Raw genomic sequence first — 15,693 nt, forward strand, 5'->3', positions numbered from 1 at the left:
AATATTTGAAACACCAGAAGTATACTAAGGTTTATTTCCCTCAATTAATAACAATCAAATCTTAAGAGCACCAAATTTATGACCATTGTCAGCACCAAATTGTACGAATAATTTAGTGTGATTGTGTAACTTTCAAACTCAAATGAAGAAGACAACGGCCATTACAGGAGGAAAGGCATGATGATAAATACAATTCCAACATAATAAGAAGGCTAGGTTAGAAGGAGAAGTTTATGTTAAGCATAAAGCACAAACCATTCGTGCAAATGCAACAGGGGAAAAGTGCAAGTACATACAAATTTAAAAACCAAATGTTTGATGTGTTTTGTAAAACAGGTACAATAACATATTATGCTCATGTTTCCTCTGTTTATTCTAATTGAACCCACAAACTTCCCTATTATGATGCCATTGATGATACTGGAAGAGCTCAGATCCAGGTAATGTTCAAGGAAAACAGGAGCAAGAATGAACACCATGGATATCTACAGGGACTTATTGAAGTTATAGATATTACATGCAGACACCCAAGGAAGCATTTTCTGAAACACAGGGAGAGCTTCAGGTATGATGTTCAGGTTTAAGGAAAGAGAATTTTGGTATGTACAATGCATTTATTAGTATTCACGGGCTGAAGAGTGACAGGACAATTCGAAGATAAGGAGACCTGCTGGTTTTACGAGAAGCTCTAAGACATAAAAGAGGTAAGCGTGTGGGAAACAGAATCAGAACTCACTGATAAAATAATGGAACACACTGAATCGTCTGAGGTTTAAGTCACGCACCGTGCAATTAGAGTATATGGACATGAGTATCTACCTGGTATAACAAGAAATGTGATTCACCCAACAAAGGAACATCCTTTCATTGATCCACGATCCAGTCTTAATGATCCTGTGCACATTACAGTAATAATTGATGATATTGTTGGCTCAAAATAAGCACATGTAGCAGTTGCTGCTGTGGAGCAACATGTTCAACACCATGCACTGAATAGTGTGCTCCAAAACATTTGTGCCTGCACTGTCACTGTGGTTGTTAGATCTGCCACAGATCACCACCTATGCTGCTTTACAGACTGGCCTCTAACTTCCTAGTTCTGTGAAAATGTGTGGATGTCACACACTTTATCACCTACTCGTAGTTTCACAATACTTCAACCAATTTCTATAGGTGCCTGCAACAGTAGCACATGACAATCTTTGCATTTCCATACCACAAATTTCCAGAAGCTAACCATACAATCTGCCCTTTGTGAAAAAAGTTGTAGGAAAATTCTTATGTAGAATGAAAAGACTTTAGTATTAAAGGAGACCATTCACCAAAAAGCATAAGGTTTCAGTTGTCGATAAGCACACACAAAAGAAGAAAAACATGCTAGGTTTTGGAGTTATACTTTCACAAGCGGCCCCCCCCCCCCCCCCCCACACACACACACAAAACAAGGTCAACAATGCAAATGCTGTGTTGTGGTTGGTGGACTGGTTATAGCAGGGATAGTGTTGGGTAGGATGGGTAGAGGGAGAGATAGCTGGGAGGAAGGGAGAGGGACCGGGGGAGGGGGGGGGGGGCGCTCGTGACTCAGAGGAAGGCCGATTTGCCAGTTAGAAATGCACGAGGTGGCAGATATAGTTTTAGAGGCCAGTGGGATGGCGGTGTGGGGACGGCATGAACTGGAAGCAGTGACAGGGCAGAGGAAGAGAAAACAGTTGGGTGGGAGGAGTGGGGACAATGGGTTACCAGGGATTGAGGTCTGGGCAGTTATGGGAGAAAAGGATGTGTTGTAAAGACAATTCCCATGTGTGTAGTTCGGAGAAGTTAGTTGTGGAAGGAAGGATTCAGATGGTTTGGGTTGTGAAGCAGCCGTTTCAATTAAGCATGTTGTGCACGGCCACATGTTCTTTTCAACAGCTTCTGGTCGCCATTCATCCTGATGGACAGCTAGTTGGTCGTCACATGAACATAAAGGGCTGTGCAGTGCTTGCAGCAGAGTTGGTATGACATGGTTGCTTTCACAGGTGCCCTGGAGACTGATGGGGTAGGATAAATCTGTAACATGACTAGACTATGAGGTACTGGGTGAGTGGATTGGGAAGATCTTGTACCTTTGTCTGCCACAATGATACGATCCCTTTGGCAAGGGGTTGGGAGTGCGAATGGCACAGGGCTAGACTAGATGCTGTGTAGGTTGGGTGGGAGAAGGAACACCACTTCAGGAGAGGTGATATGATTTCAGATGGGATGGCCCTCATTTCGGGACAGGATGAGAGGTACTCAAAGCCCTGGTGAAGAATATGGTTCAGTTGTTCCAGTCCATGATGATGATGGGGACACTCCTTTGTAGCTGATTCTTGGAGGTGGTGGGAGGACTGAGAATATTTGAAATTATAGCTTGAGAAATATGTTTGTGGACTAGATTTGGGGGGCACTGCCTGTCTGTGAAGGCCTTTGTGATGGCTTCAGCATAAAGGGCAAGGAAGTTCTCATCATAGCAGATACATCGTCCACAGATGGTAAGCCTGTAAGGAAGGGATTTTTTGATGTGGAAGGGATGGCAGCTGTCAAAATGCATATGCTGTTGGCCATTAGTGGGTTTCACAAGTGGCCAGTGGTGTGGATGGAGCCATCAGCAAGGTGGAGGTCAACATCCTGGAAGTGGCATGTTTGGTAGACTAGGGCCATGTGAAGCAGATGGGGAAAAGGTGTTGAGGTTGTGAGGCATGTGGATAAGGTGTCTAGGCTCTGAGACCACATCATGAAGATATCATCAATGAACCTAATCTAGACCAGGAGTTGGTAGTTTGGGAGGCTAGGAAGGTTTCCTCTAATTGGCTGTGCCACATATTTGTTTCTAAATCTTCTGTTCATAGGAAAAGTAATTGTGGGTCAGAATATAGTTGGTAATGTGTGTAAGGAATGAGGTGGCAGGTCTGGACACTGAAGGTGATTGGGAGAGATACTGTTTGATAGCAGCAAGACCATGGGCATGAGGGATGTTGGTGTACAGAGAGGTGGCATCAACAGTGACGAGTAGGGATCCAGGAGGTGAATGCGTGGGGATGGTGGAAAGTCAGTGAAGGAAATGGTTGATATCTTTCATGTGGGAGGCTAGATTTCAGGCAATTAGTTGGAGGTGTTGGTCAACAAGAGTGGAAATTCTATCAGTGGGAGCACAATAGACAGCAACAGTTGAGTGTCCAGGATTGTTGGGTTTGCGGATTTCGGGAGCTTGTAGAAGTGGGCTGTGCGGGGTGTTGTTGGGGGAGGGGGGGATGGACTCAGATGTGAGGTTCTGAGAAGATCCTATGGATTTCAGTAAGGATTGAAGTTTATGTTGGACTTCCGGGATGGAGGTACTCTGGCAGAGCTTGTAGGTGGAGCAGTCAGATAGCTGGTGGATGCCTTCTGTCAGGTAGTCAGTGTGACTGATCACAACAGTAGTGGAGTCTTTGTCTGAATCAGTTTTCAGGTTGAGTGTGGCTGTCCTTTCTTCCACCAAAATGTTACTGTTCTTAGGAAGGAACATGGAGGAGGAGTGTGAGGCCAAGTTGGATGTAAGAAATGCCTGGAAGCTACTAACGAGTGGTTGGATGCGAGGTGGGGAGGGTCACGGTTGGTTGGTGGTACAAACTGGGACAGGCAGGGTTCAATGTTAGGATTACGTTGGCTTTGGTTGGAGGGATTTGGTGGCAAAGAAGTGTTTCCATTGCAGGGATCAAGAGATGGAAAGTAGGTCTCCTACACGTCCAACAAGGTTCTATACTTTCAATGTGTGCCCTCTCCCTGCCTCCTACTTCATCTTCCTTTACCCACCATACCCAACATTACCCCCACCACAACCAGGCCACCTGCCACAAAATCAGTCACACGTGTGTGTGTGTGTGTGTGTGTGTGTGTGTGTGTGTGTGTGTGCGAGCGCGCACTAAATTCAAAACCGAGCATGTTTTCCTTCTTTTGTGTGCACTTATCTACAACTGAAAGCTCCTGCTTTTTGGTGAGTGGTCTCCTTTAACCCTAAAGTATTTATGTTCTACAATAACTTTCCTTCAACATTTTTTATGAAGGGCAGATTGTATGGCCTGGTTTCTGACCTCACCCCAACAACACACACCACAGCCCACTTCTATAAGCTGCCCAAAATCCACAAACTCAAGAATCATGAATCCCAGCTGTAGCTGGCTATTGTGCTCCCACTGAAAGACTTTCCACTCTTATTGACCAACACCTCCAACCAAATGGCCGAAACCTTCCCACATCAAAGGTACCAACTTGCCAACTTTCTTCACTGACTTTCCACCACCCCCACACCCTTACCTCCCAGATCCCTATTTGTCACTAAATATCAACATCTTCATTTCATTGGCATGGCCATCATCAAATACTACATCTGCCAATGCCCTCCACACTCCAAACCTGCCACATCATTACTTATACACGTTATCAACTATATTCTGACCCACAATTACTTTTTCTTTGAAGGCAAAGTTTACAAGTGGTACAGCCATGGGCACTTACATGGCATCCACCAGTTTACAGGCCATCTAGAGAACACCTTCCTAGCCTCCCAAAACTCCCAACCACTAGTCTGGTTCATGTTAATTGATAATATCTTCATGATCTGGACTCAGGGCTAAGACCCATTGTCCTTGAATTGAATTGAATTTTATTTGATCCTGTAAGATTACATCGTGTACAGTAAATGTACGTGTAATATAGGACATGTCAAAGTATTAAAATTCTTTATCAATTATTTTTCTACACCTTTAGCTTACATTTTTAAATCACTGATAATGAGTAACAATATATACAAATTTAATGGCATAAGTATTCTGCAACACTGTAAAACTCTTTTTCAATGAGATAGTCTTTAAGTTTCTTTGTAAATTCATTGTGAAGTACACTATCTTGCAGGGTTTTGGGCAGACTTCTTAGTAGTCTGATACCAGAGTACTGGGGTCCTTTTTCTAGCATTGCCAGTCGGTGGGGTATGCTCCGTACTTCATTCTTCTTTCTTGTATTGTGGGTGTGTACACTAGCATTTGTAATCCAGTCCTCACTACCTTTTGTGATGTACATTATTGTTTTGTATATATATAATGATGAAAAAGTTAAGATACCTAAATTCTTGAAACAGTTTCTGCATGTTTCAGAGGTCTTTCTTCTTAAAATGGTCCTAATTGCTTTTTTTTGTAATGTGAACACTCGTTTTGTCTCTTGTTTGTTTGAGTTTCCCCACACCGTCACTCCATACTGTAAGTATGGTTCGAAAAGTCCATGATACACTGTACACAGAAGGTTCTTGTCTGAATACTGTGATAGCTGCATCATTAAGAATATGACAGAGCTCAGTTTCTTACAGACATTATTAATATGTTTTTTCCATTTCAGTTCATTATCCACAAGAATACCTAAGAATCTAGCAGATTCTACTTCTTCCAGCCTTGTTCCGTCAGCCTCTAAATCCATGTCTACAGCATTTTCCTTGTTTTTAAACACTGCATACATAGTCTTTTTTAGATTTATAACCAGTTCATTTTCCAACAGCCATTGAGCTGTGACATTTGCAGATATGTATGCTCTTCTCTCAAGTTGTTCCATATTTTGGTCACTATTTAGTATTGTCATGTCATCAGCATACAATATTTTCTTTTCTTCCTCCTCAACACCTATATCATTAACAAATACATTAAATAACAATGGCCCCATTACCGAACCCTGCGGCACTCCATATTTGATGGATTTGGTTTCTGATTGGTACGAATTTCCTAATGATACATACTGCTTGCGGTTGCACAAGTATGATTTTATCCATTCACCTGGTTGCCCCCGAATGCCATAGTTGCTTAATTTTTGTATCAGCATTTCATTGTCAATGGTGTCAAATGCCTTTGAAAGATCCAGAAACATTGCAGAGACAACCTTTTTCTCATCTAAGGACTGTAAAATGTATTCTGTTAGACTGACAATTGCTGATTCTGTAGATTTACCCTTTCTGAAACCATGTTGTGAGGTCATGAGAATGTTATGTTTGACCAAATAGTTAACTAATCTGGTATACATAAGCATTTCTAGGATTTTTGAGAAACCTGATATCAGTGAAACTGGTCTGTAGTTGTTGGGATCATCCTTACACCCTTTCTTGTACACTGGCACTACCTTCGTTATCTTCAGTTTTTCTGGAAAAATTGCATCTCTGAAAGAACAGTTTGCTATGTTCAGCAGTGGTGTTATTATCTCCTCACATACCAGCTTTATTACATGATTTGATATTTCATCATCACCAGCTGATTTCTTGGACTTCAGTTTCTGTATAGTTTTCCGCAATTCATCTTCCGTGACTGATCTTAAGAACATAGTACTGCATGATCTTTTTGGTACCTTAATACCCTTCTGTTTTTGACTATTTCTTTCCAATTTTATGTTTTCTACTACACTGATATAGGTATTATTCAGTATGTTTGCTATTTCCATACCATCTGTGACCACTGTGTTGTCTACTTTAATTGACCTAATACCTTCTTCTTTGTTTGACCCATCTTTTTCCTTTCTTTCAGCATTGATTGCATTCCAAGCTGCCTTTGCCTTGTTTTTTGAGTTCGCTATAGTGGTGTCAATTGCTCTTGCTTTCGCTTCTCTTATTGTTTTTCTATACTTCTTTTTTAACATTTTATAGTTTTCAGCTTCGCCCATCCGTCTCACATCCTGAAGCTTCCTTCGCTGTTCTAGTATTTCACTCATAATCCACTGTGTTTGATCTTGATGCCTTTCTTGTCTCTTTACTTTGGGAAATGCTACATTAAAATGGTACTTAATTGTTGAAATAAATGCATCATATTTTTCATTTACACTCTGGGCCTGTAGGGTTTCATTCCAGGTTTCCTTACTTAACATTGTTCTTAAGATGTTGATATTTTGTTCACTGATGATCCTAATTTCTTTGGTTGTTTGTTTTGGTTCTGATACTGTGTCATTACTTCTGCAAAAGCTGACTAGTTGTCCATGATGATCAGATATTTCTGTCTGAACTACATGTGCCTCATAGTTACACATATTAGTAATTATGTTGTCAATAATTGTCTCACTTTGTGAAGTCACTCTTGTTGGTGCAGTTATTGTCACTTTCATGTTATGCTGTATTAACAATTCTTCAAAATCCTGTCTTATTTTTGTGTCTTTTCCCATGTCAATGTTGAAGTCTCCACATATAATAAGATTTCTCTTCATATTCATTCTCAATAAGCTAGCAACTTTTTTAGAAAGATGCTAATATTGCCACATGGTGACCTGTACACACAAAACACTCTAAAATCCTCTGCCACTATACCAGTAACTTCAAAGTCTTTTTCTCTAGCTATGGGAAATGTAGCAGCTTCACTGTTTACATTCTTTGATAGAGTACCTGTTTTAATATATATACAAACGCCACCTCCTCACTCCTTCAAAACCTCAACCCTTTTCTCCCATCTGCTTCATCTGGTCCTCCTCTATCCAACACACCATCTTTCTGGACATTGACCTCCATCTCACTGAAAGACTTTCCACTCTTATTGACCAACACCTCCAACCAAATGGCCGAAACCTTCCCACATCAAAGGTACCAACTTGCCAACTTTCTTCACTGACTTTTCACCACCCCTACACCCTTACCTCCCAGATGGCTCCATCCACAACTCTGTCCACGTTAAACCCATTAACCTCCAACAGTATCTGCATTTTGACAGCTGCCATTCCTTCTACACAAAAAAAATACCACCCATACAGCCTATTCACCAGTGGACAACAAATCTGGAGTGATGAGAAGTTCCTTGCCCACTGTGTTGAAGGTCTCATTAAGTCTTTTATACACAGGCACTATCCCCCAAACCTAGCCCACTAACAGATTTCCCGTGCCGTATCTTCATGCAATCCTTGTACCACCCCAAGAATCAGCTATAAAGGTGTGTCTCTCTCGTCACCCAATATCAGCCTGAACTGAGACACGTCCCACACAAGATCCTTCCCTACGTAACTTCGACTCCCAAAACCTTGCCACAGGGACCATATCCTATGGCGCACAAAGGTGCAAGATCTGCCCAATCCACCCACCCAGCAGCAAGTACTCAAGACCTGTCATACATTTATCGTAGCACAACAGAGGCCGGACCACATGTGAAAGTAGACTTGTCATTTATCAACTCTCCTGCAAATGCTGCACAGCCTTTTATGTTGGTATGGCTTTCAACCAGCTGAGCACAACATGCTCAATTTCAATCTCTGCTTCACAACCTGATCCATCTGGATCCTTCCCTCTACTTCTTTGAGCTGTGCAAATGAGGGTTACCCTTAAAATACATCCTCCCCTCCCTTAATCATCCTGGCCTCAATCTCAGATAACCCATTGTCTCCACACCCTCCACCCTAACCCATTGTCTCCACACCCTCCACCCAACAGTTTCCCCTTCCTCCACCGCATCAATGTTTCCCAATTCATGGCCCCATGTCGCCTTCAGCGTGTGCCCCTTTCCACCAATCGTTACAACTATACCTGCCATCCCTTCCTCCTGCATTCCTAGCTGGCAAACCAACCTCCCTCCGAGCCACTAGCCATCCACCCCCAATCCCTCTTCCTGTCTCCTGCCTCCACTCACTCTACCCACCCCATCCATCCAACATTACTCCCCTCCCCCCACCATGACCAGCCCACCTAATGCAAATACCATTGACACTGTCAGTTTAGCCGACACCATGTAGAGGCATAGATGTGTGTGTGTGTGTGTGTGGGGGGGGGGGGGGGGGGGGTGTTAAAGGATAACTCTGAAAGCCAGTTAGTTTTTCTTATTTTGTGTGTGTCTTATCAACAACTAAAGGCTTCTGTTTTTCAATAAGTGGTCTTCTTTAATCCTAATTGCCCTCTATCAAACTCCTTTATGACAGATTTTCCCTTTTGCTTCTCATACTTATGCTGAAATGATTCCCCATTTGTTCTGCTCCATTCATATGCTTTCCTTATCGCATCATGTGCCCACAACACCACAAAGATAGCATTCAAACTCACAGAGGTCAAGAGTCATAATGTCTGGCCTCATCGGTGTAAGTAAACAAAGAATTTGTATTAACAGGCAAATACTTAAATCAGTAACAACAGTGAAGTAGCTTGAATTGATATGGGATTGGAACACTCATACAAATCTCGAAGATGACAAATATCAAATTCCTATTTAAAGGGGAAAGTGGGAAGAGGTGGACATCATTTATAAAAGAAGTAACCTACAAAGTACACATGTGACTCAGTTTTCAGTGGTATCCCCAGCTACAGAACACCTATTAAGTCAAAAGATTTAAATGGTCAAGGGCATTTAAAAAGCTCATTTCTTCATGACATAATTTATTAATCAGTTGCAAGCTACATCAGAATAAACAAGAACAACATTCTTAATAGTTCAGGGACTTGATTTCAATAGAAATCTTTAGAAATAACAATCTACCACATAAATATCACGTGAAGACTAAGACACAATAAATTTTCTACAAAGTGAGCAAAAAATAAAATTCAAACATCAATAACTACTCACAAAAAGGCATGAGCCTATAAATGCACATTACAAATGGTTCACCACAGTAATAAACACAGCGCACTGAAAATAGTGAGATAAGACAACAACAAATTTGTAAAACATGAGGAACAGTGACAAGTAACAGTTTGCAATTTATTATTTTCTTGTTCCAAGTACCATCACAGCATACAAGATCTGTTCAAAAAATTCCAGAACATTCGTAATTTCACACCAATGATGTGTTGGAGTGAAATGTGGTTGGCATCACTACACAGGCCTGTGTTTAATGTGTAACTGCTGGAAGTTTCACTGTTTTATGTATGTTAGTGATTGTTCAGTACTGCACTGTGTAGAACGTTGTGTCGCACAGTTTGCCAATTTCGAGATGGCAGAGTAAGAGGCGCAACATGTCTGCATCAAATTTTGCATGAAACTCAAGAAAAACTTTAGAGAGAGACACACTAAATGATGCATTAAGCCTACAGTGATGAGTGCTTAAGCTGTACTCAGTGTTACAAATGGTTCATCAGCTTTAAAAATGGATGGACAGAAGTTAAAGATGACCTTTATTCAGGACATCCTTAGATGTGTGCTGACAAGACTCAAGTCAAGAATGCCGACAAAATTTTGTGTGCCAATCGAAGACTGACTGTCCAAGAGACTACAGAAGAATGTAACATTTCAGCTGGATCATTTCATGCATCATGTTGGCACCAAGTTCATACCATGGCTCATGAATCAAGACCAGAAAGACCTTTGCCTCATAATCTGTGAAGAGCTTTTTGATCGTGCAAATGAGAACCAGATTTTCCTTAAGAGAATTATAACTACTGATGACACGTTGGTCTACAGTTATGATGTTGAGACCAAGGTTCAATCTTCACAAAGGCCCAGGAAATGTTCTCCAAGACAAAAACAGCTAGTCAGCTCTGGTCAAATGTCAAAGTCATGCTGATAGTTTTCTTTAACATTGAAGGATTAGTTTGTCATGAATTCGAGACACAGGGACAAACTGTTAATAAATGGTACCATCGGGACATCTTGCAACGCCTGCGAGTAAACGTGACAAGGAAATGGCCCAAAATCAAAATGTATTGTGACAATTCATGGCTCTTGTATCATGATCACAAACCCACACATTCATCCCTGTTGGTGCCTGACTAGCACAAAAACAAACTCACTGTGCTGCCTAATCCTCCATGCTCTCCAGTCCTGGCCCTGTGGACTTCTTTTTATTTCCAAAGTTGAAAACCCCATTGAAAGGATGAAGATTTGCAACAACAGATGAGATAAAAGAAAATTCACAGATGGCACTTCATGCGATCCAACAAGAGGCATACAGAGACTGATTTTGGGAGTGGAAACAGCACTGAGAGCAGTATATCAATTGTGGAGGAGAGTATTTCAAAGGAGACATGCACAGTAAGTAAAAAGTAAGCATAGAAAAATTTTGTGGACAAAGTTCCAGAATTTTTTGAACAGATATTGTAGAGTAGCAGGGCATAACAGCTTTTGAGAATAACATATATGTAATATATCACTTATAACTTTATTAAACCCATACAAAATATGCATCATTACTGGATGCCAACTACATTTGCCAACATTAAACAATGTGTTAACTGGGGGCATAAAAAGTGACCAGATGTATCGCCCTAAGCTTTATCCATACTACATGTTGGGTACCATTCACAGAATACCTGCTGCTGTTATTTGAGGACTGACACTCAATAATACTGCAAATATCAAATTCTAATCCATTATTAAAGCATAGAAAAATAAAGCAATAGAAGTGGGTAATTACTTAATATGAAAACATAAATTCATTAAAAATAAATGATGCATAAAATATACACCTGATTTTTGTGTAACATCACAGCACTTACCTCCTTTGCTTACCACCTTCAAATCATTAGTTTGTCCCTCATAGCCGAACAATGCCCTAAAAAATAAATAAGAGACACTTGATCAAACTGAGCACAACCAAGTCATTTAACCTGAAATTGAAGTTTTATACTATGGTCCATTATCTCTCTCAACTTCACTACAACAGGTAGAAATAGCAAGACAACAGCTTACAGGGTACGTTTTAAATGGTATCTAAAGGCAGCACAGGTGAACTTAATCAAAGTTCATGATGATAATAAAACAGAACAATGAATAAGGAAATTCTCAAAACTGCTTCAAGGATATGATACTGGTTTTAAAGGAAGTCATGATGAATCTTTAGTATTTAGTTTTACAAAAATATCAGATAGTGTATGCAGTTTTATTAACTCCAATATTCCCAAAATTATTGGTTGAATATAATGTAACTAGCAAGTTATTTCTGTTTATCTTGATTGTGTTGTGGATGTGAACTAATAACTGCCTCATCTTTGTGAGTAAACATTTGCAAACATTGTAAAATCTCCACTAATCATACTGGAGATCAAATAAACTCCTCTTACAAATCATTTCAATGTAATATTTTTTAGATAATTTTAATTCTTCCATAAACCAAGTTATCTTTTAGGAATAATTGTCTCTCATTAGCCAATTTCATCATATAAAATATATAAGTTCATAAGCTTAATTTAGTTTTCTTATACAACTGACTCTAAATAATTCTGTTTTTCAAACAATTTGTCAACAAACAGATTACCCTTTTTGGGGGGGGGGGGGGGATTACAGAAGTGCCTGATTCCACTCATGACATCATCAATATGGCAGAAATGGCTATTCTAAGTGTCTCCAATATGGCGCCTATGATGTCACATACACATGGCAACAAATACAAAAATACATATAAATACATATAAATAAGACTATAACATCTCCCTCCAAAAATACAGTCAAACTAAAGGGGCAGCTGCAGGAAATTAGGGGTTTTATGGAGAAAAAAACACCACAATCCCAAAACACACAAAATGATGATGAAAAAAAAAAATTACAAAATCGACAGGAATCGGACACTTCCCTTGACCTATGTAGGACATCCGCAGTTGACAATACCACAACACCAACACCTACATACAAAACTACAAAAATTGAAATAGGTCATTTTCTTTGACCTACATAGGTCAACCGTAACTATTGATACGAAGAAACAACCACCCACAACTACGAAAAACAAAACAAAAACCACAATGCCTCAAAAATTCAAAAGTCAAACATCCCTACATAAATTAAAACACATTTAGTACACAATAAATACACACAACATTACAACTCAAGAAAAACAGACCCAAAACAACAATTACTTACCACCAACAAATTTTGGCGGTGCAAAGTAGGTCGGCCATCCCAAACAAACACACACACACACACACACACACACACACACACACACAGGGGGAAGGGGAAGGGGAAGGGGAAGGGGAAGGGGAGGGGGAGGGGGAGGGGGAGGGGGAGAGGGAGGGGGAGGGGGAGGGGGAGAGGGAGAGGGAGAGGGAGAGGGAGAGGGAGAGGGAGAGGGAGAGGGAGAGGGAGAGGGAGAGGGAGAGGGAGAGGGAGAGGGAGAGGGAGAGGGAGAGGGAGAGGGAGAGGGAGAGGGAGAGGGAGAGGGAGAGGGAGAGGGAGAGGGAGAGGGAGAGGGAGAGGGAGAGGGAGGGATTCATCAAACAACAAGATGACATCTACAAAGACAACCAACTCGTAAACTCCGCGCCGTAATGACGTCACACACCACAATACCCTTACGTCATGGGTCAAAGCAGATGGGTGGAATCTGACACGTCTGTTGACCCGAAAGAAACTTTTTTTGCCAAATACCTTGTCTGTCACAATAGACCAGTGGCCAGACTGCTGTAGAATTGTCAGGAATAACAATCAGTGTGAGGAATGTCAGCACTATGTTCATGCAGAATGAATAATACAACCCACAAAAGGAAAGATCCTATTCACACTTGGAGATGCAGTGATTGCCACTGCTGATATAAAATACTTGAAAAAGAGCAGCTTATATTCAGACTTTGAGTATAGTTAGCAGTTTTGCTGGGATGAGACCAGAACTCTGGATTACATAAGAGCTCACAAATTAGTGAAGAAGTTAAGACAGTAGAGTGCATAAGGTGCATGCAAACTGTAGTAAGAACATTTATAAGAGCACAAAGAAGGTCTAATACAGTGTAATAGTCATGGGAGTGGAATTTCAGAACTGGTGCAGAACTCTTTGGGAAGTGATTACCAAGCAACAAGTATTTTTAAGCTGAGAGCAGCGCTCAGCGATGTCCCTTGTGATTAAGGCTCTTTGAGGAAGGATCTTGGAAAAGTACATCATATAATAATAATAATAATAATAATAATAATAATAATAATAATGAGTGCATGTCACAGTTTGGACTGTGACCATAATTGTACAACTGAGGATAGTATTAGGAGTACTGCTAAGAATGTCCTTCCCATTAATGTGAAGATCCTGTCTCTCTTTGAGTTTTCTAAACCATGGATTAAGCATACTGCGGAGCTTGGAAAAATGCTCAGGGAAGACGGACATTTGTACATGTACATGACTGATGCCCCTCACTCTGTCACTTCACACTAAGCGTAATTTGCACCTGAATGCTTCTCATGAGAAGCTACATGCATGGCTGTTTGCCAGAAACTTCTAATCTAACCAAAGCACTAAACACCCTAAACCAATGATTTTCGTGGTATTTCCTGGGCCTTTTTAGGGTAAATTTATCCAAAAGACAAAGCTGAACAATAAATATAGATACAACTGAACAGTTACTAGCAAAACAAAATACTGTAGCTTGGACATGCCCGCAATATTAAAGAAAATGAATTTAAAATGAATTTAGTGTCTTGCATCAAAACATCAGGATACTCATAAACAAAAAGGATAAATTTTCATGTCCATAGAGGAAAATGAAAGGACAGATGGAATTTGCGCAGACTTGTTACTTGTTATGCATGTGAAAAGATCAGCTGGAAAGCACCAAACTGAACAGATTTTTCTTGATAGGCTATTATTGTACTAACTGCAGAACCAATAGAAGAAAGGGGAGGAGATGTATGAGCAAAAATTGAGTTAAGTCTAGGTGCTTCAAGTTAATGATTATTGTATTGACCAGCTTTTAATCGCTGTGCCACAATCGTGGATCAGAAAGGACATGAACTTGTCACAGTGACAGTTTACAGGCTATCAGTGCAAAACATGTTAAGCTCTAGAAAGCAGATAAAGAGTTTTAATAAGATTACAGAGATTTAACTGGAGAATCATTGTTTGTGGATGACCATTTGTTTTCAGACCCAATAACTCATAATGATTTATCACAATGGTTTACATGAACATGATAGTCAAATGTTAACCATAGAATATATTGACTGGTTAGACACACATTAGGTAAGAAGAGTAATGTCTCACCAAATCAATAACAATGACTTTTACACAGTGTTTATACAGAAATTACAGGAACAATACAGAAGAGAAATTTGTAAAGCATGCTGTGTAGATGAAAAATTTCTCTCTTTCTTTAAAATGTTCTTACATCACACTGAGTCTTGTTTTCTTGTGCAAGAAATGAAGATAAAATCAAACAGAAGCAAGGATAAAGAATGGATAGCTTTTGGAATTAATGTATCTTGCACCAGGAAGAGAGAGTTCTACTTAATTCAAAGGACAATTTGTAGTCATGAGTTAAAACTCCATTCCACTAGTAATGTAAAATTGAAACTGATGTACTATTTTCAAAAATAAAACACTCCAAGAATATGGCAAAAATCTAGAGCATTATTAGACAGGAAACAAACAAAAATAGCTAACCAGATTAAACTGAGTCCCCAGGAAACATCTCGGGAGAAACTGTGACTCTTTCAAATCACTGGCACCAAATTCAATGATTACTTTCTCAAAATGGCTGCAAGCATTGCACTCCCTAATAAACCAGCATACACTGTTGCATTATACACACATAAAAAAAAGTTTTGCAACACCTCAGTTCTAAGAGTTCCGGAACCTGTACAGAAAATTGGAATAGAGATCAATGAAAACATCATTTCCACCCTTTTTATTGCTCATGAAAACCACACATTGCATGTTGTACTACCATACAGCGAGATCTTCAGAGGTGGTGGTCCAGATTGCTGTACACATCATTACCTCTAATACCCAGCAGCATGTCCTCTTGCACAGATGCATGCCTGTATTCATGGTGGCATCCTATCCACAAGTTCA

At 40.2% G+C, this 15,693-nt stretch overlaps 1 protein-coding gene across 1 annotated transcript in view; it reads right to left on the reverse strand.

The window, feature by feature from the left end:
- Positions 1–15,693, reverse strand: part of LOC124789355 (drebrin-like protein) — a 215,958-nt gene that overhangs the window by 169,865 nt on the left and 30,400 nt on the right. The window contains exon 2 of the mRNA XM_047256682.1: positions 11,420–11,475. Coding sequence (XP_047112638.1) covers positions 11,420–11,475 — 56 coding nt within the window. The remainder of the gene's footprint in view (positions 1–11,419; positions 11,476–15,693) is intronic.

The sequence above is a fragment of the Schistocerca piceifrons genome, chromosome 3 (genome assembly GCF_021461385.2).
Source record: "Schistocerca piceifrons isolate TAMUIC-IGC-003096 chromosome 3, iqSchPice1.1, whole genome shotgun sequence".
Classification (NCBI taxonomy): Eukaryota; Metazoa; Arthropoda; class Insecta; order Orthoptera; family Acrididae; genus Schistocerca; species Schistocerca piceifrons.